The sequence below is a fragment of the Hyaena hyaena genome, unplaced genomic scaffold (assembly GCF_003009895.1).
Source record: "Hyaena hyaena isolate Hyena2069 unplaced genomic scaffold, ASM300989v1 scaffold_0, whole genome shotgun sequence".
Taxonomy (NCBI): Eukaryota; Metazoa; Chordata; class Mammalia; order Carnivora; family Hyaenidae; genus Hyaena; species Hyaena hyaena.
Window position 1 is genome coordinate 14630226 of NW_024080632.1, and position 27915 is coordinate 14658140.

A 27915-nucleotide genomic window follows, 5' to 3' on the forward strand; every position below is an offset into this window, starting at 1 on the left:
CTCAAGTCGCCTACGGGGATGGTTTTCCGTGTACCTACCCGGACCTTCACTAGAAGGGGACATGAACATGTCATTCTAGGGTGGGCAACAGCTTCTGTGCCTTTGTCAAGGCTGAAGGAGTAGGTATGGCCTGAGAGGGAAATTTCATAAAGCTGCAGAATTTGCATTTTGTTTTAAACTCCCCCCTCCCACCCGCCCCAGACATCAGGGTGATAAAGCAGAACGAACAGAGGATTCGGGCCTTGCTGCTTTGCTGCAAACCCCACCGCACTGGCTTGACTGTGCCAGGTGTTTCTGTAAAGATGTGGGAAACATTTCAACAGAAGCATGACGTAACTTTTATTTCACACGTCCACAGATGCTTGTACAACACACAGTGACTACTTCTAATGTTTACAGCATTTTTTCCCGTAGCACAGAGAGCAAGGTTAGTGACACACAGGTGCGCTACAGTGACGCTGGGTGGAGCCCTAAAGGAGGGCAGAGCGGTGCGGACACCTGGGGCCCGAGCTGCCGCTGTGGGGTGCGGGTGAGCACGCACAAGCCGAGGGTGGGGTCCCTGCTCCTCGGCCAGGCTGCTCCTCTGCTGACCTGGGGGCAGGGGGAGGGGACAGAAGAGGCTACTCCAGATTGTCACAGGCACAGGCCCCCGGGCCCCACAGACAAGGACTTCTTGATGACAAGGGACCCAGAACTGTTCTACTTTAACTGTAAGCTCTTACAATGTAATAAAACACTTGACCGCATCTCAGGCCAGCGTTTTTACTTAGATGGTTCTCCCGTATAACTATTGACCTTTGTTTGCCCTTCGTGCTCACATAAAAATCAGTTCCTTGTAGAATACATTTGCCAACAGAGCTTGGACCAGCCAATGCTTCCTGTCAGCTCCTGGCTACACAGCTCACGGAATCCTTCAGCGCGGAATGTCTCAGGAACCTGTTCCGATCCCAGGAAAGCAAAGACTCAGAACGAACAAGTGTAGGAAAAGTGTAGAGACTGCCAGAAACATGAGCTCAGACAGTGTAGACACCCAAACAAATCCGATTGTTCCACAGACTTACTCTTCACAGAAAGATTTTAAAAAACAATTCATAGGATGGCTTTTCCATTCCTACAGAAAATGTCAGAACTGACATTTGCTTTAACTTTCTAAAAAAAGTTCAACCCAAATGCCAGGGTTGGTGTTTAAAACTGAAACGGTATATAAAATATTTACGAAACCGTGTCTAAGCCCCCTTTCCTGTGCACTTAAGAAAATCCAAAGGGCCTGGTAGGAAAGTTTCCTACACACAACAGTTTAAAAAGCATCGACCCCCATACATGATTTTTAGGTTCAGTCAAGATTGAGAGTTTTATTGGAGGCTTTGCTGCTGGATACAAAATAAAGGCCTATGACTGTCCTGAGAAGGGCAGCAGGTGCAAAGCCTAAGCCATAAAAACCATTTCAAAATAGAAACTCGTTTTTTTGGAATACACGGTGTCAAAGGCTGCCCACGTTAACACCTTTGGTATAAAACAGTTACATTTCCCTTGAAAAGCAGACAAATCCCATCCATTCCTTCACACGCGCTCACGTTCCCCTCTAACTACTCTACCTAATCTAGTCGCAGCCACATCAGCCACAACGCGCTTCTGTCCCTTCACGGGCGCAGAGGAGACTGGGAGGTAGGGCACCGAGAACGTCCGTCCTGCAGAAGCAACTGTGCGGACGGCCGGGCTCCAGCGCTGGCCCCCTGCACCCCACAAGCACACGTCCCCTCCACAGTCGCACACGTCCCTTAAACACGAACACACACTCGTAACCGGACCACAAAGGATCTGCACAGCCTTGCGCTCCTGCTCACCGTGGCCACACTGTAAAAATCAGAGGCAAAGACATGAAGGGGATCTCCGGGGGACGGGTGCCCGGAGATTGCTGGTGGGGGTGGGCTTCCTGCCTGGATGCCAGGCTCAGGCGACGGCCGGGCCACGTCTGCTTTCTAAGCAAAAGGCAGGGCTTCTACTTGAGACAGTGAGCCCAGTTAACAGAGAAGAAGGCCGAAGGCAGAGGAAAGGATCCCAGGAAGCAGTGGGGTGTGAGCTCACCTGGAACCAGGCCAGACGGCCTTCCCAGCATGGAGCTGGCCAACAGGGAGGGCAGGGGGAAGGGGCGGGAAGGGGTCGGGACTCCAGCCCTCCATGCCAGGGACAGTTCTGCCCTTGGCCAGGCATGTGGGGTCCCCATGAGCAGGGACCCCAGGTCAGCCCAGGTGGCAACAGGCCTGCCCCTGCCCCAGAGCGGGGCACCCAGAGCCAGGCCAGGCCAAGTTAGAGGCACGGAGCTCATGAGTCCTATCTTCCACGCCACAAACTGCAATCATTTACCAGTAAGCTATAGACGCAAAATCCTGCTGCCGAAGGGCTTTCAGCAAAACACCGGGCGGCTGCGCAGCTAGCACACAGGAGCCAGCAGCCAGTGTGCTTGGGGGAGGGGAACACAACCAAAAAGGATGCTCACGGGAACCTCTGGTGGCCACCGAGGCAGGATCCCCCTTGGAGCTGTCCAACTGAACCCCAAGGGAATGCCACCCCGAAGTTCAAATAGGTAGTCCACACCCACAAAAATAAATAGCGCAAACGACATTTCTCACATCCTCTTCACACCCATTCATACTTTTCTCCGAGAACCCAGAAAGCCTGGCTCCAAGGAGTCCCCGATTCCCGCGGAAGGGGGAGACCTTGGACTCGGCTTGCTCAAGAACTAGGGTGCATTCGCCTGGGGACAGACAGTCACCTGGTCAAAAAATATCAAAATAATCATCTGGCTTATTACAAAAGTATCTCGAGCCTCCGGGGAAAGTGGAAGGCACCCGGAGCCCGCAGGAGTCGGAGTGAAGAGCAGGGGAGGAGGGAGGTGGGAGGCGGCTGGCTCGCTCGCTCACTGGTGGAGGTGTGCCCGGTCGTCCGGCCGCTTGATGTGGATGCGCCGCACACGTTCGATGCGCTCGCGCTCGCGCTCCTCGTCCTCGTCCAGGTGGTGGGAGCGGCCGGCCGCCCCGCCCGTGGCCTCCAGGAGCGCGTTGTCAGGTCCTCGGCCGTCCTGGGCCTCGTACAGCAAGATATTGAGGGTCTCCTCATAAATCCGGGCCTCTGGGAACTCCACCTGCATCCCCACAACACACAAGGCAGGTAGGTTAGCATCACCCCCCCCCCCCAACACCCTTGCTACCTCCTGGGGCTGCCGGGCAGGGCTGCTGGCCCCATCGGGCCCGGGAATACCGTTTAAGGCGTCCTTGTTAAAGCAGTTTTTGTTTTCAATAGGCAATGCTTACACGCAGCACTTGACACAACACGGAAGAAAAGGGATGCGGTGCAGATAAACGTGCGTCTACACACACACATTCACACGCTTTAGAACACAAAAAAGGTGACCCACCACACACCCTTCACCTTTTGCTTGCCCCTAACATAGGAGATCCCTCCACATCTGGGAGCGTAACAGCGCAATGAACCAGCGAGGTCGTTTCCAGCAAGTTTCTCCTAACCCCAGACCTCTTCTCCTGCAGCTGCTCCCCGCCTCAGAGCAGCCTTTAAGGCGGTCCTCTCCGAGCAAGGACAGCCGGAGAGGACACGACCCCTCCTGTGTGGTGAAGCTCTGTGCCTGCCCTCGGGGCTACGGCGCCACGAACCAGGGTGGGGGCTGCACAAGGGGTCCCAGGCACCTGACTCACAGAGACTTGGCCTTCGAGGGCAGGATTCGGAGGTTCTGAGAGAAATGGGGAGAGTGCGCTCCACTCTGTATTTCCCACGGAGGCCACAAGACCGGGAGAGGGAGTGTGCGGTGGCCGAGGGCTGGGACAGGAATCATGGCGGCCAGGTTGGGGGGACAGACGTGTGGAGAGGCCTCTAACTAGGAGTGAGTTTATGGCTTCTCCCCCACCAGGACTGTCCAGAGGGAGGTCAATGCGGCCTGTGACCCCGAAACTGGCCTCAGCTCAGAGAGCTCGAGAGGGGCCACCAGAGTCTCCCAATGCCCAGAGAGTGGAGGAAAGTTCTCGGTTTCCTTTTTCCTTTTCCCCATCCCCTTGCCCCCCAAACCCACTCCACCCCACATCTTGTAGCACCAACAGCTGGAGCCTGGGGAGTCCAAACTCTGAAGGGGAACCTTCCTTTCAAATTAGGAGAACTGTGGTCTCATCAGGACGTAGCAAATCTGGGCTACGGTTTTCCTCTAGCTTCTTCGTGCCACTTGGCTCCAGGGCAGGGTAAAGCCGCAGGTGGTGTGGCAGAGCGGGGAACTGAAGCCCAGCCTTCTGATCAGGTGACTGAAAAGGGGGAGCCCCAGGGAAGCAGAAAGCACCAAACGATTGTGCAGGAGGGGCGCTCGGGAAAGCAGCTGCCTGAGGTTGTGCGTGAGCCCCTGGGCCTGAGCCCGGCTGCCAGTCTGTCCCTCGACAGCACGCACAGAACTGAGCCATGGGACAGAGCACTGCCGCAGACACCGACTGGACCTTAGTGCGGCTCGGACCTGAAGGCTTTGCAAACTGGACTGCCATTGGAACCGCAACCCACAGCTGGCTGGAACTTGTGACCTGAACCCAAGTGGGTACGCTGCCTACTAAAACAATAAAAAAAAAAAAAAAAAAGAAAATCAATGTTCTCTTTAGGATTTAAACAAGCTCTAAAGGGGCGCCTGGGTGTCTCAGTCAGTTAAGCGCCTGACTTCAGCTCAGGTCATGATCTCACAGTTCATGAGTTCGGGCCCCACATCAGGGTCTGTGCCAGCAGCTCAAAGCCTGGAGCCTATTTCAGATTCTGTGTGTGTCTCTCTCTCTCTGCCCCTCCCCCGCTCATGTTCTGTCTCCCTCTGTCTCAAAAATAAATAAACACTAAAAGAATTAAAAAAAAATTTTTTTTTCATTTTTGAGAGGGAGGAGGGGTGGGGAGCACAGAGGAGCCAAAGCAGGCTTGGGGTGCCTGGGTGGCTCAGTCGGTTGAGTGTCCAACTTTGGCTCAGGTCATGATCTCACAGTTCGTGGGCTTGAGCCCCAGGTCAGGCTCTGTGCTGACAGCTCAGAGCCTGGAGCCTGTTTCAGATTCTATGTCTCCCTCTCTCTCTGACCCTCCCCTATTCACACTGTCTCTCTCTCTCTCAGAAATAAATAAAACATTAAAAAATTGTTTTAAAAATAAACAAACTCTAAAGCCCTCTAACATTCGGAATATCCAGGATACAACTGAAAGTTCACAACATCAACAAACAACCAGAAACATCTCAACTCCTGAGGGCAAACAGAATCAACAGACACCACGTCCAGGACACAAGATGCTGGAATTAATCTGACGGAGACTTGCAAGCAGCTATTACAAAAACGTCCCCACAAGAAAGGGTGAACTCGCTTAAAGCAAATGCAAACATAGGCTTCAGCAAGGAAACAGAAGATAAAAGATATCATGTTACTGAAAAATACAATAACCAAGATAAACACACATACACACAAACTTACTGGAAGAGCTTAATAACAGAATGGGGATGACAGAGTCCGTGAACTTGAAGACAGAGCAACAGAAGTAACAGTCTGAACAACAGAACAAAGAAGACCAATCAAGGGCACAGCTCTGTGCTCTATTAACACCAAGTCCCTAGTGAGTCAGAATCGAGAACCAAATGGACAACATATGTATTAATTATTTGCTTAAACTTTAACTTCAGCAAGCCAAACCCTTTCCGGCTTAACCACAAAAGACAGTTAAACGATTAAAGGAATTAGTAAAGCACTTGGAAGATTGTACCAAGAAAGATCACAATTATACAAAAAACCCCCAAAGGAACATCAGTATAGTTACTTGAAACAACAAAATACGAACGTCCGCTCCAAAGCACAGTCCCGAAGGTGTGGGCTGGAAGGGACCTGCTCCCGCAGGGACAGCCACGGCCCCACATAAACCCCCTGGAAATCCAGGCATGTGTTTCCCCTGAAGAAGGGAAGGAGCCCTTGGGGACAGGAGCAAAGGGGGCCGTGGCTAGGGGCCCAGGCCGGCCACCTGAATCCCTGCCTCTAGCCAATTTCAAAAACACAAGCACAAGCTCACTCCAGAACCTGTTGGCTAAGCTATAAATGGTTGGGATCAGGTCAGGAGACCTCTGAATCCTTTGTTCCCTGCTGAAATCTAAAAACGTAAAGTCAGTATTTTGAAGCTTAATCAGATTAATATGATGGTCATCCTGTTAATATCCAAGGGCAAAGGCAACCTGTGCATATAACAAAACCAACTGACAAGGCGGGGAAGCTGATTATAAATGGAATTCATGGCTCTAAAGAACAGTACGCGGGAGAAAGGAGGCAGGTGTCTTGCCGATGTGGTAAAGGGAAGCGAGCGACTCTGATCTCCCTGCTACCTTTGAAAGAAAAAGAAACCTTAGGGGTTTTCCCTCCTTAGCTACCTTTAACTAGTATCCATCTTTCAAGACATATTCCAAATACCAATGACAAAATGTTTTAAAAGTTTAAAAAAGGGGCGCCTGGGTGGCTCAGTTGGTTAAGTGTCCGACTTCGGCTCAGGTCATGATCTCACAGTTCATGGGCTCGAGCCCTGCGTCGGGCTCTGTGCTGACAGCTCAGAGCCCGGAGCCTGTTTCGGATTCTGTGTCTACCTCTCTCGCTGACCCTCCCCTGCTCACACTGCCTCTCTCTCTCTCAGAAATAAATAAAACATTAAAAGAAAATTAAAAAGTTAAAAAAAAAAAAACGTTTACAACTCTGGTTTCTACTCTGTGGTCTCATGTTCTGCCCTTTCTTTGGAGGCTAGCTCTAGAATCCCACACAACTGTGTGCTCCCGGGGCCTCAGTGAGGACGGGCACCTGACTGGGTGACCTACAGTCTTGTGTGTGAAAACCTGTGAGGCAGACCCACCGCAGGTCCCTGGGAATTGGGATTCCCTTAGCAAGGTTCTGAAGGAAGTGACAGAGTATACTGGGAGATGTATATTTTGAAAAGAGGAAGAAAACCATGCTGCAGAGCCCAAGAAGGGTAAGCAAGCAAAAGACCTCCAGGGAGCTAAGTTCGGTTAACAGAGGACCAGATCTCCAACCACACCCAGCGGTATTGCTGGTTTGTAGAGGAAGATACAGAAGTAGGTCCACAGACTCCAGAGTCAGGAAGTGGTGTGCTCAGAAGGAAGCCAACAAACCTGGGCGCTATGGGATGCCAAGCAGGCCCCGTGTGGGTGCGGGGCCACTCCAGGTCAGTGGGCCAGAGGAGGGCAGACCGATGGCAGAAGTCGTAGGTCATGACGAGAAAGCCAAGGTCAAGCTCTTGAAGGTATCACCATTCCTCTGATGACTGAGATGGGGTGGGGCCACGCTGGGGGGAAATGGTGGTGCTGCGGAACACTGACCCATCACCGGCAGGAGTCAATGCAGGTGGCAGGGTGACAGTGGTACGAGGCTACATCTGAATCGACGTTTACAGCCAAGGGACTTAGGTGCCACAGGACCGTCCCTAGTTGCTAACCATCAGAACGGAAGTGCCATTCTGTTTCTCCAAGGCCTACAGTGGACTCTCCAGGGCCCATCAGACAATGAGTGTTTTCACAATGAGTGGTCGTAGTGCAGCAAGGAAAGCGTTTTCAAAGCCTTTCCCTTCTTAGGTCTATTTTGCTCAAGGGAAAGGGAAGTGGCATTTCAGATGGGCCACTCAGAGCCGTTCCCTGAAGCGCTTACCTTAGTCTGTTTCTTCTCAGTGGCATAGACGATGGAGGTACAGCAGACCTCGGCGATCTTGCGGCCCTGCCCATAAAAGGACCAGCAGCAGATTTCATCCCCAATGACGTCCTTTATGAACAGGACCCTTCCATTAAAGCGCAGAGAGAGCTTATCAAAGAGCTCTATGTTTTTCAACATATTGTCGTCAGAATTGCTGCAAAAGAGCATTTGGTAAGGTGACCTCAGGCTGGTCCTATCGGCAGCTGTGTTTCCCATCCCGTTTCAACCTCCCGAGGACCCCAGGAGGAGAGCACTGCAGTCCCCACTGCTCCACGAAGGAAAGGGAGGGCCGCAGAAAACGGGTAACTGCCCAAGGCCAACATGTCAGAGCCAGGCCTCAAGAGAGACAGCTCTGGCCCCTAAGCCCATGCTCCTAACCAGCATGCCAGAGGGGCCGCCAGGCTGGGCTCTGCTGCAGCTGGAATGAAACGTGAAAATCTCGGGGCCTGTGGCACAGGCACCAGGTGGGGGGAGCCCCGCGAGTGACAGGACGGGACTACACAAGGGACACTCTTCATCTTGGGTTAATTTCTGGGTCTTGAGTAACCTCATTAGACCCCCTACAACTGGGACCACATGGTCCCAAGAGCCAGAAGGCAGTCTAGAAACCTATATATATTGCCAGTGGGAATGTGAAATGGTGCAGGTGCTTTGGAAAAACAGTTTGGCACCCAAATGACTACAGCTAGGGTTGCCACGGGGCCCAGCAATTCCGCTCCTAGGTACACCTAAGAGAAATGAAAACCTCTGTCCACACAGCAATGTATGTAACGAATGTGCTATGAGCGTTCATTAGCAGTGTTCATGATGCCACCCCGCCCCCCCCAAAACAGAAACCCTGATCACACATCAACTGATGAACGGATCAACACGCAGGGGCTACCCACAGGATGGGGTATTATTCACCATAAAAAGGAAAGCAGGATTGATACACAAGGATGACCTTGAAAACAAGCTAAGTGAAAGAAGCCCGTCACAAAAGGCAACATATTGTACAAGCCCATTTACAGGAAGGGTCCAGAGCAGGCAAATCCACACAGAGGGCAGTGTCTGCCAAGGGTTGGGGAGGGGTGGGGCGGTGAAGAGTGACTGACATTGGGCTTCTTTCTAAGGCAATGAGAATGTTCACAGAGTAGGGGCGTGGCGAGGGCTGAACAAGTCTGTAAATACACTAAACATCACTGAATTATATACTTTCAAAGTGTGTGTGTGAATTCAATCTCCTGTCATCTGTCACCCTGGGCACTTTTGAGGTACAGACAGCCAGCCTCCCTGGAAGGTAAAAGAGGGGCTGGGTCCGTGTGGTAAGTGTGGGAAGCTTTCCTGGCGAGTGTGGACAGCCTTCCCCACTGACACCTTACCTGGTATACGAGTATTTGTTGTTACTTCTGTTGTAGAGCAGCTTCACAGCCGGCTGCGGGTTGTTTTAAAAAAGAAAGAAGAGAGTCACTTGGAGTGGAGGCACAGAGGACACGGGCTTCCCGTGGGGCTGGGCCCTGTCATCAGGCCCAGAGGCAGCTGAGCACAGCCTGCGGGCTGGGGGAGGGGGTGGGCAGGGAGGGAGACAGCAGGAGCCAATTCTGGGGGATTGGGTTCCCACTCTTCACCCCTTCTCAGCCTTTGCTCAGGCACTTACATAGGTTTCAGTTTCAAAACTTAGTCGTGACTTCAGCAGCCAAAGAAACACCACAGGGGTGCTTCCAACGTACCTTATTTGAAGTCGCTATAAGTTTCTGCTCTTCCTTGGATGAGGTGATGACGGGAACTTTGCAGAAAGGCTCATAAGTATCTTTGTTCTGCTGGAACAAAACATGCTTTCAGCCTAGGAGGCCTGCCCAGCATCGGATTAGTTAAGCTGGCCTGCTGGGTAAAGGCGGGCTCTGGCGAGGGAAGACGGGGCCGCCAGTGCTGGGAAGAGAGGAGGATTCTTACCACCAGTGAATTAGGGGGAGGGGGAGACGGCCGAGAGTCAAGTTCTCTAGTAGGTCTGCTCTTTGGTCAGGGTGCTCAGTAAATCCTAACAATGAGAACACATTTCCACCGCCCAGGGAGCCACTTGAAAATAAACTCTAGGGACAGTCAGTTGGCTCAGTCGGTTAAGTGTCCGACTTCTGCTCAGGTCATGATCTCACGGTTCGTGGGTTCGAGCCCCGCGTCGGGCTCTGTGCTGACAGCTCAGAGCCTGGAGCCTGCTTCAGATTCTGTATCTCCCTCTCTCTCTGATCCTCCCCTGCTCACGCTGTCTCTCTCTCTCAGAAATAAATAAAACACTAAAAAACATTAAAAAAAAAAGAAACTAAACACAGCAGATGAAATATGATAGTGTCAAAACACCTAACGCCCCACTGCAACAGCCATGCAAGAACTTAGAAAGTATAAGCCTACAAGGAGAAGAACGGGAGAGGGGAGGTCAGCAGACAAAAGATGTCAAAATTCTGAGGCTGGGGAGCAGATGAGGAAGAACTGAGGAGAAAGAGAAAGCTGAAATCTGCGTCAGCAAATGGGAAAGAATCTGGAGATTTTCAAAGAACAGCCCTGAAGGCTGGTGGGCACAGGGCCAGAGCAAAGGACTGTCAACCAGTCAGCAGAAACACCGGTGAGACCCCACACTCCCCAAATATATCCTCTTCCCCTGGCGGAAGAAAGGTCTACCTTCCTGGAGCAGTTTGTATGGGTGAGGACAGGGCTGAGCAGCTCTACTAAAAACAGGGGGATTAAGCGAACGGTCGACACACTTAACAGTGAGCCCCAGCCCCTAACTCGTTCCTCCACTCAGATCGCAGAAGACGGCCAGTCAGGCTTATACCCACCAGGCAGGAGTGGAGGATTCCTCCACAGGGAACCAATCTGTCCAGGAAAAGGCTTACAGATTGGACACTGGGGATTCCCATGGAAAGAGCCTTTTCATCCACCACTGAAGCCCTGACGCCTGCTGGATGAGGCCCACCCACGCACACACAGCTTTTCAGAACCCTGCTCTTCAATTTTAACAGACCAAAGATCATCAGATTATATGCAGAAAGCCTCTCAACCGTGAGACTGAAACCAAAACAAAGAGAAAAGGGAAGGGAAGGAACACGACGATGCAGGCGCAGAAAGAAAACTTCAAATAGTATTATCAGATGAAAAGCACATAGGGAATCCTATGAAATAAGATTGGTGTTCTATGTAAGACAGCACTCAGAGAACATGAAAATGCTCTTGGAAATTAGAAATATGATCATAGGAATGAAAAGTTAGAAGAGTTGAAAAGATAAAATTGAAGAAAACCTCTGAGAAAGTAGAACAGAAAGGTAAAAGTGACAGAAACTGGGAGGAGGTCAGTCCTAGAGGTTTAACTTCACACTAACAGAAAGGGAACCTGGAGGGCGTGTCTCTAAGACAAAGATGAAACCGATTCACTGGTGTGTCTAAACACACCAATAGGAGACCGACCTTTCTGACCATTTAGGGATGAAACAGAGGTATGTACTTCGAAAACCAAGCAGACAAAACAATGAGGCAGTCACTAACTCTGGCAAACCGAAAAGCGGCACAATAAAAATCTTCACTGTATACTCTGTGGCTCAACTGTTAACAATATTTAGACATTGCAATGTAAACTCTGAATACTGATTTAACCAAAGTTAAAGTTAAAACCTAAGTTTGGTAGTGGTTGGTGGTAGTGCATGAGCAAAAACTTAACTGTTGTATAGCAACACCAATAGATGATGTTGAAAACTGAAATGTCAATAAACAGCAGTGGAAGAAATCTGAAAGTAAACAGAGGTATGGAAAGAATTAACAGAGGAGAAAGATATGATGTACATACATTACTTCCACAAACAGAAAAATGAGGGGTGCCTGGGTGGCTCAGTCAGTTAAGCACCTGACTCTGAACTTCGGCTCAGGTCATGATCTCATGGTTTGTGAGGTTGAGCCCCGAGTCAGTGCAGAGCCTTCTTGGGATTCTCCCTCTCCCTCTCTCTGACCCTTTCTCTCTCATGCACATACGCGTGCATTCTCTCTCTCTCTCTCAAAATAAACATACAAACATTAAAAAAACATAAAAATTAAAGGCTACGGTATTTGGTTAGATTTACAGCGAGTTCACAGACTCTCAGGTAGAGGTGGTGCATAGAAACAACAGCTCCTCAAGGAGCTAGGCAGTATGGGTACTGTTTGAGTGGAGGGCCAGACAGACGTCTGAGCCTGAGGGAGGCACCGACCGACAAGAGCCTCATGTATACAGATCCAACTCCTGTGGCAACATGAAGGGACTCTTCGGATCCTCTGCCATGTTGGAACTTTGTTTGAAATAAATGACCGCTGGCTAGGTCTAGGGGCATTCTGGTCTTATAGGAATTCTGCTATCACCAGAGTTGACTCCAATGGTCCTAACCCAGGTCCAGCTGAGGAGTAAGGGGTGTCTGAGTCTGCAGAGATTATCCGAGGCTTCCAACAGTGACTGGTGGAGTAAGAGTAAGTCCCAAGATGGGTCCAGAAAACTGATCAAGTTTTACATCCCAAAGCTCAGTACTGAAGGGGTTCACTGTACATACGAGGTGACCCAGCACCACAGCGACTTAGTGCAGTTAGGTGGCCGAAGGGTTACTGGGAAGCCGCTATGGGGTCCCCAACTCAAGGAGAGAGAAGCTCCAGGGTTACTTGTGAACTCACACATCTCAGTGAGGGAGGAACTGCCCCCATTTTGCAGAGGAGGAAAAAGAAAAAGGCAGGCCGGCCCAGCACCTCCCCACCCTTCTGGGGAGAAAGGGGGATACCTACTTGTAAGGCTGCCTGGCACTCTTCCACCAGGCCCTGGACCAGGTAGTACTTGGCTTCTGCCAACAGCTCCTCGATCTCCCGGCGGCTCTCGGGCAAGGGGACCGCGCCGTCACGAAGGTAGTTGAGTATCGTGCCGAAGTGTTTCCCACACCGGTCGATAAGGATCCAGCCTGCGGCAGCACAAGGACAAAGGGAGAGCCTAGTTACATGGGCACGCATCTCCTGGAAGGTTCCGAGGACTGGGGTGTCTCTTGGCTTCCTCCCCCTCACAGAGAAGAACAGGACTGCACGGGGGCTACAGCCCCCCCAGTCCTCCCGAGCTGTCAGCAAAGGGCTGACTGAGTCCTGCCTGGGAAGCACCGCAGTGATCTCTGGCCCTGCTAGCTGGAGGCCACCACAACCACGCACTCATCTGTCCCAGGCTCTCGTGGATGCCAGGACTGTGGGGTCTAAAAGCAGGTTTCTAAAGTACTCTCAAAAATCCCTCAGATGTCCCTTGGACAACCCAAGAGTGCACAAAACCTGGATAAAATGGGACCAAATGACCACACCCCAATGATTGGGAAAAAGAGAGGTAAAAATACCTACTCCCTCTTTCCACGATGCTTTCAGACCATCAAATGACAGAGCCATTTCTAAGGAAGCAGAAGACCACAGCCTCTGATTCCCAAGAGGGACCCCCGATGCCCTCCCCCTCCTCCCACCCCCCCCAGCACCACCATGGGATGTTCCACCCTCGGCTCCCCAAACAGGCCCTTACTGCCTAGTGACAGCGACCCACAGGGGAGACGGTGAGCCTGACAGACCCCGCCTCAGGCAGCTGAGTGTAACACAGGGAGACAGAACTCGCTTTCACTAACTGTGGCAAAATGAGGTGATTGCTGATCAGAACCAGGCACAGTGAGACGCACCTGGAAGCTGAGGCCAGCAAGTCAGCCCTTCCTTCGGCTTCTCAATGGCCTCTTGAGTCTGGGCATTGGTCTGCTATGCCTCTACTAGGGACCCCCAGGTTTCCACAACTCATCTTCAGAAATGCAAATACCCCAGGGCAGGGCGGGGCAAGGTGGAAATTGCAGGAGGAAAAAAGACTGGAGCCTGGAAGTGGTAGTCTCCTATGTCTCAACAGAGGCCAGGAGGATCTGGAAAGAAGCCAGTAGAGGAGTGCGCCCTCCCAGGCCCACAGGGCAGGTCTCCTGTCCCCACTACCGGTGAGAGGACACCCGTGCACAGGGCAGTTGGGTCTGAGCAGGAACTGATAATTTTATGTCCCACTTCAATTCGTCTATTGCTCAGTCTGGGAGAGGGGCCCACGCTTCCACTCCTAACACCACGGCACCCAGGCCCACGTCCCCCTCTGACCCCCCACAAAAGCCCAGAGCACCAAAGACACCTCCTTCATATCCAGAGTCACAGGTCTGTCCACCGCCCCCTTCCCAGACCTGGCCCTGCCAAGTGCGCTCTCGGGGTTTTAGGGCACCGCTTGGTATTTGCCACAATCGCCAGGAGAGTTTGGAAAGAAGGCGGTTTCCGTATTCCCGTCCTACAAACTCCTTAGTCCAACCGTCCGGTCAAAGGTCTGGCCCTGCCCCTCCAGAGGCCTGCACTTGGCACCTCCACGCAGCCACGGTTTCCGGAGCACAGGGGGAAGCGCCCTTCCCAGGCTGGCAAACACAATGCAAACGGGTGGCCTGGAGGTAAACCCTGGCTTCAAGGAAGGAAGAGCCCTTCGCAGGCATGGTAAATCACATCACCCTGACGGTGACCGCGGGACATCATCCCACCGCTTCTTTCTACGTTTAAGACAATAAAGCAGGGTTGTCGTTTCTGCCACACAGCTCGGTGGCCTCTGGGGGCCGTGAGCAAGCAGCAGGGGTGAGTGGAGGTGGGCCGGCCAGCTGCCCCTGGGGAGAGGGGCTGGGTGGGGCTCTTCCTCGCTCCAGCAGAGAGGGCCAGACAGGAATGTGGGCCCAGGGCCGCGGGAGCCTCTGACATTCCAACAGAAGCCAGAAATGCAGGTTTCTCTGGGAAACCTCCCGATTTTTAAATAACGGTAAAGCAAGATGTCATTAATCCACTCTAGGGCAAATAAGACCTATCTGCAGGCCACCAGCTTGCGACCTCTCCCCTACCCTGGATGATCCAATGCTTTCCCTCCAGGGGGCGGACAAAGGGTAGAAGGACCATGCTGTCTTCCCAACAGTTCTTTCAGTGGGCTCCTCGCCCCGCATCGTCCACAGATGACATCAGAGGCTCAGAGACATTCCAAGCTGGGGAAGCAGGACTAGATCACAAAAAGCAAGTAAGAAATTCACAGGAAAGCTCCTTTTCACCAGAATTGAGAAGACAAGGAGAATCTCACTCTTCAGAGAAATGGCAACACGTTTAACTCGGCAACTCCGGGAAGAAAACGTCCACATTCTGCCTCTGATGCTCGGAAAGAGCAGAGGCCCCTGAAATCAATTATCCAAGTGACAGTCCGGAGTTTCCATAAACGAATAGGCAGACCGTGACATTGGGCGCCAGCTCAAGAATGCTGTCAGGAAATGCTTGTGGTGAAGGAATCATACTTTGGACAAATAAGGGCAAAGGAGCGAGGCGCGCGCGCCATGAGGTTTCAATTAGCATTTTGATCTTAAAATATTTTAGTTGCTTTCAAAGCCAGAATCAACCCCCTTAGAAACAGCTCAAATGCCCAGCGTGTAGAAAAGCAAATGGAAGTCCAGCAGCTCCTGGCTTGTGGGGTACCTTTCCTGACACCATGGAGCACGCAGGCCATTTTAGAAGATGTACAAATCAGGGCAGTCTGGGGTCTGGCGGCCCGTCCGGCAGAGCTGAAGAGCAGAACAGGCAGGCGCAGAGCAGGAGGCTCTGGAACAGTCTGGGAGATCCAATACAGCCTAGTGGTTAAGGGCAAGGACCTGCATTGGAAATCCAGTTCTGCCGCCTACTTGCTGGATGACACAAGTGTGTCACCAAACCTCTGTCCTAAAACTCGTACCCCACAGGGCTGGTGTAAAGGCACGCTGAGAGAATGTACTGGAAACACAGCACAATGCTGGGTCTGTTGGCAGCACTCAAATGAGGTCTCTAACAAGGAGCCGCTTATACACCTCTTCAGCATCGCTGGAGGACAGAGCGGTAGCAGTTTCCAGAGGGGGCACAGTCCAGCCCACAAGAGAGTCTGAGTGGCTTTCGGGGTAACCCGGGGTAGGCATCTCTCAAGGACAGGGGACTGGGCAACAAGGCCTGCCTCCTCGTGCTGCTTCTTGCTCCTTTCCCTGCCCCTGCCCCTGGAGGTGAGGGGCTTCACCGACCTCTCTTAGCAGCCTAAGCTATTTAAACCATTTTTGTGGTTCCCAAACTTGCCTGTTCATAAGGCACCTGAGGTACCTGTTACATATTCAGAGTCCAGGAAGCTGCCCCATTCCTGAACCAGAGTGTCTGGGGCAGGGTTTCTCCACCTCGGCACTAGCGACATTTTGGACCAGATAATCCTGTGTTATGGAGGGACTGTCCTGTGCATCGTAGGGTATTTAGCAGCTTCGATGGTCGCTACCCACCAGAGGCCAGCAGCGCTCCGACCCCCAAACTGTGACAACCAGCAAAGATCTCTGGACATTGCCAGATGTGCCCTGGAGGGGTCATCCATGCCTTAGCATCAATGAGATAGATCAAAGACCTAGATGTAAAAAAACAATGTAAAAATTCTGACATATCAAAAAGCACCATTAAAAATGCTGTCACAAGTCAGACTGGGAGAAGATATTTACAGCATAAAATCACAAAGAAATGGGATCCAGGTTATAGACTTTCACAAAGCAGTAAGAAAAAAAAAGGAAACAGGAAAATGTGTAAATAAGATGCAATCAGGCAGCTACAATGACACACAAATGACCCATATGCATAAAAAGATGCTCAACAGACTAGAAATTAGGAAACGTGACAGAACACCAGCTCATAACCCTCAGATCGGCAATAATTAAGAGGTTCGGCTGTGCCGGGTGTTGGCAAAAATTCAGACCACTGTGGGGAGTGTAAACTGGCACAACAGCTGATTCCTAGTCAGGCCAAGGATGCCATCCGGGTTTCCCTTCTGCAAATAAGCTCCAGGAGAGAACTCCCGGGGGCAGCCAAGGTCATAAACGCAGTGGCCCTGGCTCTAGAGCCTTTTCATTCACACAATAAGAATAGGGCTTTCCGTGTGTGCCACGATGTGGCAAAGGTCGGGGAGCACCGTCCAGGACAAGCTCACCCCGCCAGGGCATGTGTGAGAAGGGCAACACTGGAAGCCATCTAAACAGCCCTCACCAGAATACGGATCCATAAACTCCGGTATCATCCCCCAACGGAACACAACCCCCAGTGTTTGGACCAGGGCTGCGTATCACTCAGGGCTAGATCCCACGAGCACACGCTACAGTGGCAAAGAGGCTGCAAACAGCGTAACACCATTTGTAACCTGTTGGGAAACACACCAGCTCTGCAGGGACAGAAACAGCAAGAGGAATTCACTCCACGTTCACATCAGTAGCCCTCACCACCGGCCGCACAGCCAAATCCCCCGCAGAGCCCCTCAAAGCCCTGACGCCCCACAGCTGCCTAAGTACCCTTGGCTCTCAGGGGAACGGGGGGGACCCAGGACTCAGCTCCCAGGTGACTCACTGTGCGGCCAAGGTTGAAATTCCCTTAGTGACCCCAAAGTCAGGCCATTGGTTACCTCTGGATGGGAGGAAGGCAAACAAATAAGGTAAAGAGAGGCCACGTGGGCCCAGGCAATGTTTTATTTCTTGTGTGAGTGGGGGTGATGTGGAGGACAAAGGCAAAAGAAATGTAGAAAAAAATTAAATCTCCTTATAGCTTGTAGCCCCCTGACAGCTACTTGAGACAGGCAGGGTGACCTTCCCCCAGGAGCTCGGCTACCTCACGTTAATCCTTTGCTAGGGGCACAAGGCAACCTTAGTTTGACCCTAGCCTAGACCGCCCGGAGCCCGGATCCTGTAAGTCCTCGTTAACATATAAAAATCCATTTGGGGGGCTCCTGGGGCACTTGGTCAGTCAAGCATCTGGAACTCTTGGTTTCAGCTCAGGTCACAACCTCATGGTTTATGGGTCTGAGCCCTGTGTGGGGCCCTGTGCTGACAGTGCAGAGCCTGCTTGGGATCCTTTCTCTCCGCCCCGCCCCCCTCCCGCCACTCGTGTGCGAGGGCGCTCGCTCTATCTCAAAACAAATAAATACACTTAAAAAAAAATCCATTTGGAAACTTCATCTCCACCCCCCAAACACATGTGAGGAATCACCCTCCAAGCGCATGGCCCACTGATACACATCTGAAGGGTCTCCTAAGGTTTTAGGGGATAGCAGTCAATGACCTTACCTTAGCAGCAGCCCCTCAAGGTCCTAGAAGCCTTCCTTCCAAATTCCTTAGAGACTTACCCTGCTCCTGACCCCTCCCGACTTAAAAGTGCATAATCAGTCACCCCTCACAACCCCAGCGCAGCTCTCCCTGCCCCTGGGTCCTGACCCTGTGCTTTCATAAAACCAGTTTTTTGGAACCAAAGACGTCTCAAGAATTCTTTCCTGACAGTTCGCTCCCAGACCCTAACGATTCACATCAGGGGCACAAGGGGGTTTGTTTGACTAATCACAATTTACAAGCTCTCACCGAATTGCAGAATTTTACAGAAGAGTATATTCTAACTTAGGGCAGGAAGGCTGGAGATGGCAGGGAAGCCACCAGGTACTACACCTGACTTCCCCGCCGGCCATCTGGCCTTCAAGGAGATGTGCGCTGACAGTAAGACTGATGACTCCATTCTGGTTCACACGCTCCCTCAATCCAAGAACATCAGCAAAAGACCAGCAACCACGGGGGGGGGGGGGGGGGGGGGGGCGGGGAGCGGAGGGTGGGGAGGCGCTGTACCAAAGCAACAGGGGCAACAGGGACCAAACAGGTGACTAACTGCAGGCGAGCCCTAAGGCAGAGCCCTTGTTAAGGCAAGGCGCCAGATCAATCTGCGTCAAGGAGTCAGGTGAAAGTCCCAGCACTCCCAGCACGGGCCTTCCTGGGGAGGAGTCAGAGAAAGGCCTGCTCACTGCCAGAGTCCCAGCCGTCTCAGGAGAGCCACCCTTTGGGTGCAAAGCGCTCGTCCCAAAGGCCGAGGGGGGCCACTTCTCCCCAAGTGCTAAGTAAGACTTGCTTCTCCGCAGCCCTGCACATGGCTCCTCCTCCGCCTGGCCGGCCCATCCCGGCAGGACGAATCGGGAATGAACAGCGCCCATCTACGGGGTCTCCCACAGCTCCCAGCTCCACCAGGAAATTCCTATTGTTAGTGTCCCCCCTCAATCCCGTAAAGCCCTGAAATGCATCACCATTCACAGCTCTGAAAAGAGGGAACAGGCACAGAGAAAGTCACCTGCCCAATGTCCTACTACCAGTAAATGACAAATGAGCCTAAGTTAGCCTAGTGGCTGATACACACAGAAACAGCTCACTCCATCAACGTTAGCTGTGAATGTTTCCGTGGGACAGAGCCAGGCCTCAAACCTGGCCCGTCTCACTCCTACACCCAAACCCTCTCACTCCAAACCTCCCCGTTTAGGAGCTGAGCGGTACAAAACTCCAACAGGCAGAAGGGCAGGAAGCAGGAGCGAGTCCACCACCCATCCTGGGCCCCACATCCTCCACAGAAGTAACCGGTCTCTCAGGCACCCTTCAGATTCCTAGCAGCTCGATACACTCTACTGTGCGGCTCTGGAGCCCCGTCCCTTGGCCAGCAGGCCGCAGTGCTGGGTCCGCGGGTCTCACCAAGCCGCTCTGGATGTTCTGGCCCATTGGTGGCAAACCTCACTGAAGCCCAGGGTGAAGCTGGGAGATGCAGGGCAAGGGTGTGTGCGGGGGCAACACCGAGGCCCCCAGCCAGGCTGTGCAGTGTACTTACCAGAGGCCAATGGGACTGCCCTGCCTGGCATGGCGCGGGCTGGGAGACAGGACCCAAAGCTGGCAGGTGACTTATGAGGGCTGCCGTGCTCAGGTGGCCAGGGGGCTGGACCCCCAGAGTAAGAGCCAGCATGCCCTGAACTCAGTAGTTTTTGTTTTTGTTTTTGTTTTTTTTTAAGTCCCATAGCTTTTAAAATGTGGTGCTATGAGCTTTTCATGATAGGCAAGGGCTGGAGTGCTGGGAGAGCTCAAAGAAAACGGCCAAGATTGGAGTGTCCAAGACAGCCCTGCTTCCCTGCACAGGCTGGGTTTTCCAGGAAGCACTGGGGACAGGACGTCCTCTAGCAGCTGTCTGGAGGCCCAAGCGGGACCCCTGGAGTGGTCCCCGCGTCTCTCCCAGCTGGGGATCTGAGAGCTGGGGGACGCCTCTTCCAGAGCGTGGCATTAGGCCAGCAAGGAGATGGGGCTCTAACTTTACTTCCAAAGCTACTCTGCCGCTTTTCCTGATCCTCCCCAGAGACTGGGTAGGGCGGAAGAACAACTACCACGACCCTGGGTTCTCAGATAAGGTCTGTTTCCTTCGGCAGCTGGGGCGCTATTGTCTCAGTCTCCACAAATACTCCCGGGGCAATGCTGGGTGCGGCACAGCTAAGGGGATCCTCCCACTCATAAAAAGCTCTGAGCTTTCTGGGTGAGACACAGAAGGAAGCTCTGGGGTTCCAACCTCCTTCACCTGACGCCTGGCCAGAAAACCAAACTCACAGGAAGCTCAGGGACACAGACCCTCCAGCCGCGCAGCCAGGCCTTCTCCAGGACACAGGGGGAAATACCCTCGCTAGCGACCAGCTCAAGCTTCCTCCCTCGTAAGATCAGAGCTTGCACTCTGTGGCTAAGTCCCCAATCCCACCTACTTGTGGCAAAACCCGCCCACCTTCCCAGGGGGAAGGCAGGGGTAGGAGCGCAGAGGCCAACCTCAGACAGGTAAGGAAGGGGCCAGCCAGGTCATAAGGAACCTCCAGCCAAAGAAGTGAGCCTCATGTGACCTGCCTCGTGAACCCAACCAAGGGAAGAATGTCCCCCCTTGCCAAGTGCTCTTGGATTGCTCCAGGTGGGTAGGAAGCAGTTGCAGTAAGGTCAAGGTCACTTTATAAAGAATTCTTCGCCTTTTACTAACATGATTTTCCATGAGAAAAAGGTAAAAAGAAGAAACACGCCCTTAACATACACCTATTGAATACTAGGCACCAATAGCTCCATGAGGAGGGTATCACCAATGGGGAAATGGGAACCGGTTAAACAACCCCGTTAGGATCACCAGATACCAAACCCAGGTCTGTGAGTCTCTGTGAGGCCCCCATCCCAGGCGACAAGGGTCCACGGATCACATTTGTGTCTCTCTCACACTGGAGTTTCACTCTCACGTCACAGAATCGTCGCTTGAGAGGACCAACTAGGGCAGCTAGTCCAGCCACCATTTTACAGAGCTGTGGCCCAGAGCGGGCAAGTGACTTTCTCAAAGTCACACAGCAAATCAACAACGAAGTCAGGACTGTGAGTCCCCACCCAGGTGTCCTCAGTTCATCTTCACATCTCAGCTCACACATCACCTCCCTGGGGAAACCCTCCCTCACAACCCACCCTGGACTACATTTGTCCTCCCAGTTACACGCTCCCAAGAGCCCCTGTACACCGAGAGAACACGAAGCGCACCTGCCATTTAATGTTGCCTTCTGAACAAGGATGTCCTTCAGGCTTACCTTCGCTGTCAGTGAGCACCTCCATGCGCCCGCTGAACATGGCTTTCAGCATGGTGTCCTGCTTGGTCAGCGTCTGCATGGTGGTGTAGTAGAGGGCCCCGCCCACATTCAGCTTCACGTACTTGGAGCTGGGGCTCGTGCCCTTGAAGGAAGTGGTGCGGGTAGCAGCCGCTGGCACCGCTGAGCTCACCACACTTTCTCCTGACATCTCTTCCTGCCGGTGGAGAAGACACACGGTCACCAGGGTCACTACACCTGGGCTGGTTTACCTCTTTCAGCCTCTGGGCAGAATCTGGCCTCCAGGTGTGGTTTGCTTGGCCCAAGTGTACACTGCATTGAAAACTTCAAGACTGCTCCAAAGGTTGACGACATGGGAGAGTTCCAAATTTCTGGCTTCTCTTAAAATTAGAGGCCGAATAGGCCAGTAGGGCAACAATCTGTGCGAGGTGGTACTGGCCCAAACCCCAGCCAGAAAGCTCATATACCGGCGTCACCTGCTGAGCCCGTGCTGTCGTGGCATGAGGACTCCCTGCCTGTTCCTCATATAAGTGAACACCCAGGGCACATCTGACCGCAGCTTAGAGCACTGCCTGGGCCTCTCTCGGTCTCCTAATTGCCACACACCACTGAAAGGCAGACAGCGCTACGTCTCAACTGAACTACAAGTGAAATGAGCTTTTACCAATTCATTGGGGTCCCAGCTACCACTCCTGATACTTCCTGTTGGGGGGAGAGAGGAAAGTGTTTCTGGGAATGAAACAGCCATTAAAACGCCTGGAAGCAAGTTACTGCAAAATAGAGACTTCCTATAAAGTGTTTCTGAGGATGAAACAGATGTGAAAAACCCTTGGAAGCAAGTTATTGCAAAATAGAGACTTCCTGTACTAGCGCCTCCCAAAACAGCAAGACCCGATGACCGTCTTATCAGTACTGCCAGCTCATGTCCATCTCAAAGAAATGGACGCACTGCTTTAAGCAGGCCTAGGAAAGAGATTGGGAGCCGGCACATGCGTACTCAAAGAAAACATCTCTTGGACAGTAAGTCTCTGGCAGGAGAAGATGTCCGAGAGTGGGCTGAATCTTTCATTGATCCGGGGCTCAGCAAAGGGGAGGCAGCCTGACGGCCAGGACCTGGCCTGGCACTCCTTTCTGGGCTTTGATGTTCCCAGTAAACATGAACAATTCATAGCACATCACCATCTGACAAAGCCACTCAGTGGCTGATGGATCAAGACACAAACAAGACTACCCCATAATTATGCCTGAACACAGACAAAAACAAGAATGTTGCCCCAAAACACAAAAATGACCAAACATCCCCAGATCCTGACTAATGTGACTCACTGCTGCTGCTTTACCAGTTAGAGCGTTAGCCCCACTCCATTCTTCCCACCTCCAAAATAGGAATTATGGAGTCCCAGTCACAGTGTTGATCCTCCTTCCTGACAGCATTCAATATAGACCAAAGCCCTACTTCCCCAAATCTTCCCCCAAATCATGCCAGCAAGCCCCAACCCTCTTTCCAAGATGCTCTCTCCCTCACTGCAACTTTGACTATAGGCATACTCCTGGGGGCTTTGACAGCACAAAACTTTTTAAAAAACAATACCCTGATCCTGAAACAGCTAACATGTATCACATGTATGATGGGTAAAATACAAACGTTATTTTTCAATGGGAGAAGGGAATAACAGTGGCAGCCTACTGTCCATCAATCGGTAATGGCAGATGCAATGACCCTGTCGAACCCCCCCCCCCCCCCCAGCCAGAAGGACTCCCGTCAGGGCCCTGCAGAATGACAGGAAGAATGGTCTTCTGGGGAGAAAAGTGTTTTTTCAGAAAGGCACACTTTCAAAAGCTCAAGCTTACCTCACCTGGGGTCTCTGTGGCCTAATACCAAACATATAAGAGGAAAAGAGAAAGCAATGACCCCCCCCCCTTCAGCTTTCCTTTGAAATCAGTCCCCAGAAACCCTACACTAATGGTTATCAACAACCATTCCCCCCAGAAAAACTCTGTCCATGGGAATGATAGAAGTAGCTGATGAGAATAAAGAGTTTCTAAAAACTTACAGACCTAGGGCGGGGGGTGGTGGGAATGAAGGCTTATAGTTGTGGGGTTGGGAGGGGGTAGGGGGGGAAAGTTAGGAAAAATTGCTCCAAAATGGAACCACTTTAAGTTCCTTTTCAGATCTAATTTACACAAAAATGTTTTGGGAAATGATCTGGCATTTTGTAAGGCACCTACTATGAAACAGACCAAAAAATAAATAAATAAATAAATAAATTTTAAAAATCAAAGCATACTCCAATATACTTTTACTTTCTGATACTTTTTCAGAGATAACTGGCACACAATAAAGCATATTTTAGGTGCACAGCGTGATGAGCTTGGGCCAGTATATGCATCTCTATAGCCACTACTCTGATCCAGACAAAGAACACTTTCATGGTTCCAGAAAGCCCTTCCATGCCTTTTCCCACTCCTCCCTCCCAGAAGATACCAGCTTTCATCTCTACCACCACATACAACCATTCAAAATCTAAACAATGCTGGAAGACGGCTATCGTTGTTTCCACCTTGTACATTTGGTGACCACATCCCAGAGAAGTTCAGTCACTTCCCAGAATGCGCTGGTGCTGGAGGTGGGGTCAGTGACAGAGCAAGTAAAAGACATGGGCAAGTCCTGTCTGGCCTTGAGCCCACGATTTTATCAACATTCATGCTTGAAATACACAGAGGTATATACAGAAATATACAGAGCCTCGCCCTCCCTTCTTTGTGAAGTAAAAAAAAGCTTTGACATGGGACACCTGGGTGGGTGGCTTAGTGGGTTAAGCAGCTGACTTCAGCTCAGGTCATGATCTCAGCTCTTGAGGTCAAGCCCCACGATGGGCTCGGTGCTGACAGCTCGAGCCTGGAGCCTGCTTTGGATTCTGTGTCTCCCTCTCTCTCTGCCCTTCCCCCAATTGTCCTCTGTCTCTCTGACTCTCAAAAGTGAATAAATGTTTAAAAAATTTTCATTTAAAAAAAAAAAGCTTTGACAATAGATGGGAGGCAATGTGTGGTGAGGGCTTGGGTTTGGACATCAGACCTGAATTTGGGCACCCAGCCCTGCCACTGATCTGCTGCAGGAGCCTGGGCGAGTCACTAGAGTCTCATCTATCAAACAGGGACAACAGCAGCGTCTCCCTCCAGGACTGCTGTGAGGGGTGTCACAGAGCACTCAGCACCAGCACGGCCTCTGGCTCAGAGCAAACACTCAAACATGAACGACTCACACCATGATTATTTCAGAATGCTCTCAGTCTCAAATGACCTTCTCTAAAGACCACGCCCATCTCCACGGACACCCATCTGAATCACTAAGAGATAAAGGCAGAAACCATCCTGATTGTAGCCTTGAGATTCCAGAATAGACACACACACACACACACACACACACACACACACACAAGCAGCTCCTAACCTTTCTGGAGCCCAGCCTTCCAAAGGCCAGTCACCTCAGTACCAGTAAAGGCCCTGGGATAAACGGTTCTGACCGTGTTCGCGTCCCTGGGCCCACACTTACATACACTGAGCTAAGGACACAAAGCAGCAAGGGATAAACCTCTCCCAGCACACCTCTCTCTACAGAAGACCCCTGGCCATTGCTACTGGGACCCTGCTTTTTCACTTGTTTCAAAGATTTTGATTTCATTATGAATGAGGTTGGGGGTGGGGTGGGGCAGGAGAGAGCAAAACCGGTTATAGGAAACAAAGATGGACTCCACACTGGAGGTCTTGGTTACCAATCGTATTCCATCAGAAAAGCTGAATCCAATTAGGTAAGTCAAGGCTTCTCTCTTTCCCACTCCCCTAAGTCTCCTGTTGCTGATTCTGAACAGTGGCTCTCTGCTCAAAAAAAGGAAGAAAAAAAAAAGTACTGACAGCAGGGTCCTCTCCATGCAAAATCTGATGTAACTGATCTGGGGGCATGGCCTAGACAATAGTTGTTTGTTTTTTTTGTTTAACTCTGCTAGGTGTTTCCAATGTGCAACTAAGATTGCAACCCACTGCTCGAAGTAGTTCTGTGCACCTTCACGAGGCTACTATTAAACTCATCATTTTGGAGAAGCTCCCCATCGTCCTGTTCGATTTGCCTGGCGAATTCCTGACCACACGTAAAAATAAACCAAAGCATCATAAGCAAAAGCCGGCCCCCGATCTCACAGCTTCGGAGCCGCAGACAGGAAGTAACTGTATCCGTGCTTAGAAAATAAAAATCAGCCCAAGGGGGAAAAGTGGTGACTTACAAAGAGGCCACGGGCAGGTGCAATAGGAACAAAGGCACCAACTCTATCCCCCTCGGATGTTTTCTAAGCAGCTCTCTGTGGAACTGTCCCCTGTGTGTGCGTGCGTGCGTGTGTGTGCTGGGGGAGACAAGCACATGGAAAGTTTGATCGAAAGTGTGAGGAACCTAGGCTACAGTCTCTGTTCCACCCCTTCCGGTGTGAGGTTGAGACAAGCATTTTTCACTGACTCTGTTTCCTAACTTGTAAAATGAAGTGAAGACCATAATCGTCACAATAACTTTCAGGGAATGTTAAAGTACGTGGCACCCGGTCCTTAGCGTACTTTCACTTCTGTCCCTTCAAGCTTCCTTAAGAGGAAGTCCCAGGTCCTGGCTGTAACTATGGTCACCTAGGTGCACCCACGCCTGGGCCTCACCCCAGGCCAATGAATCAGAATCAAAGTAGGGGAAGGGCAGCTCAGCAGTATTTAAGAAGCTCTTCAGGTCATTCTATTTCTTTTTAATTTTTTTAATGTTTTTTATTTATGTCTGAGAGAGACACAGCATGAGCAGGGGAGGGTCAGAGAGAGAGAGGGAGACACAGAATCTGAAACCGTCTCCAGGCTCTGAGCTAGCTGTCAGCACAGAGCCCGATGAGGGGCTCAAACCTATGAACCATGAGATCATGACCTGAGCTTAACTGACTGAGCCACCCAGGCGCCCCTCTTCATGTCATTCTAATGTGCGGCCCCCACTAAGAGCCACAGAGCGAAGGGGTTCCTTTAACCAGCTAGATCTCACATCACTACCCAGAGGCTAATTCTAAAACTTCCCGAAGCTCAGGGCACTGCTGCAACTCAAAAAAGCCTGCTGTTCCATTTCCACCAAAGTAAACCAAGTCAGCCACATAACTGTAGCATTATTTTGCATCCAAAACTCGCTTAGAGGGCAGTGACCGCTATTTCCAAGCGTTCTGCCGAATTACATTCTCCTCCTTTGTGTTACCGTGCAAACGACTGGGCGATTTCTCATGGGATCTAACGAGGAAGAGAGGATCACCAATTCCACTTTTGGGGGCAGAAGATTAAGAATCAGTACTATACGGGTTCTCTGACTCAGGCCCCTTTCATTGTATAGCCCAAGTCCAGAAATCCCTAATCTCCTGCAGGGCTTGTTAAAACAGACTGACGGGCCCGACCCCCAGACTGATTGGGCAGTCAATGGGAGGGCTTGAACATCTGGCCATTTCTAGCGAATTTCCAGGTGACGCTGCTGCTATTGCTGGTAGTCTAGGGAATCAGTTTGAGAACCACTGGTTTAATGCCTTTTTCCCTCCCGGTGGTCCTTATTTTGCAAAAAATGGAGCCAAGTCCAAAGGGCTAAGTTTTCTTCAGCAGCGTCCTTGAAACTTATCTTCTCTAAAGACTGCACTTTCCGGTTAAAGACATGAGGCGAAGAAGTAGAAGAGCTAGGCAGAACTTTGGTCATTCCCAGCCAGGGTCGACGAGCTGTGCCAAGGGACAGACCCTTAAAGCATCACATGCAAACAGAAACCTTCCCACAGCTGGGTGACAGACAGCTATTCCCAGCTCCTAGCCACTTCGGGCCCCAACCGAAGTGACTAGATAGGTACCAAGGTGCCAGCTAAAGGCGCTGGACTCCATGGCTAAGGGACCCTGACCTCAGGCCCCTGGTATCCCTTCAGGCGCTGGGTGCACACCTGCCCTCCAACTTCCTCTATTTCTTCCCCTCGTTTCACTAACCCCTGTGTTCTGAAGCACCTGGAAGCCCCTTCCCCACTTCCCCGAAACCCAGGCGCTCAGCCACCATTTCCAAAACCCCCAAACGCTCCGCCCCAAGGAATCCCACGTCGCTCTCTCCTAACCTAACCATTCTCTTTCGCAACACCCTCCCATCATTTTCCACCCCGATGTCCGTCCTCAAGGACCCCCTCTTTGTTCTCTTCACGATAACCAATCCCATTTCCAATGACCACTCAGGACTCAGAGACAACCTAACTCACCCGCACACAAAACTACTCCCCCAAGCGTTAATGTTCCTTCCCGATCCCCAACAGCCAGGGACACCGCCCCCCCCCCGCCAAAAAAAAAAAAAACCCACACACATATACTATTATTCACCAAAGCCCTTCCCCCACCCCCGGCCTCGCCCCCCTCCAATCCCCCAACCGCCTCTCCCCTTTCGCGACTGCCCTCATCGCGACTGCCCCCACCCCCCTCGGCCCCTTCCCCCTCTCCTCTGCCTCGGCGGAGCTTTCGCGGCCGCCGGGAGCCCACAGGTAGTGGGCACCGCCCTCCCTACCATGAAAAGTCGGAGGACGCCGGAGTCTCCAAACCCGGACTGAGAGAGGCAGGAAACACCCAGCTCACGCAAGCCGGGCAGAGGCGGGGCGGGGGCGGGAACTTCCGCTGCCG

The 27915-nt window shown here is 51.8% G+C and overlaps 1 protein-coding gene across 2 annotated transcripts; it reads right to left on the reverse strand.

Annotated features, from left to right (window-relative positions):
- Positions 1 to 314: 314 nt before the first annotated feature.
- Positions 315 to 27874, reverse strand: KCTD10 (potassium channel tetramerization domain containing 10). 2 transcript variants are annotated; one of them, XM_039247175.1, is made up of 7 exons: positions 27803 to 27874; positions 21208 to 21421; positions 12513 to 12682; positions 9455 to 9541; positions 9107 to 9159; positions 7704 to 7899; positions 315 to 3142 (listed from the first exon to the last, which is right to left on the reverse strand). In XM_039247175.1, exons 1-7 carry the CDS (start codon positions 27803 to 27805, stop codon positions 2918 to 2920), a joined length of 948 nt encoding a protein of 315 aa, XP_039103106.1. In that variant the 5' UTR covers positions 27806 to 27874; the 3' UTR covers positions 315 to 2917. The 2 variants fall into 2 exon arrangements, with proteins under 2 accessions (XP_039103106.1, XP_039103038.1); XM_039247107.1 differs by having other exon boundaries at positions 9455 to 9544.
- Positions 27875 to 27915: the final 41 nt, after the last annotated feature.

What these genes read in the sequence shown, in the direction of transcription:
- KCTD10 (XM_039247107.1), bottom strand. An exon ending in AGTGCCAGGCAGCCTTACAA is followed by an intron (nt 9,545 to 12,512) that starts GTAGGTATCCCC and finishes GTTTTGTTCCAG; the next exon opens with CAGAACAAAGATACTTATGA. An exon ending in CTGAGAAGAAACAGACTAAG is followed by an intron (nt 3,143 to 7,703) that starts GTAAGCGCTTCA and finishes GTGGGGATGCAG; the next exon opens with GTGGAGTTCCCAGAGGCCCG.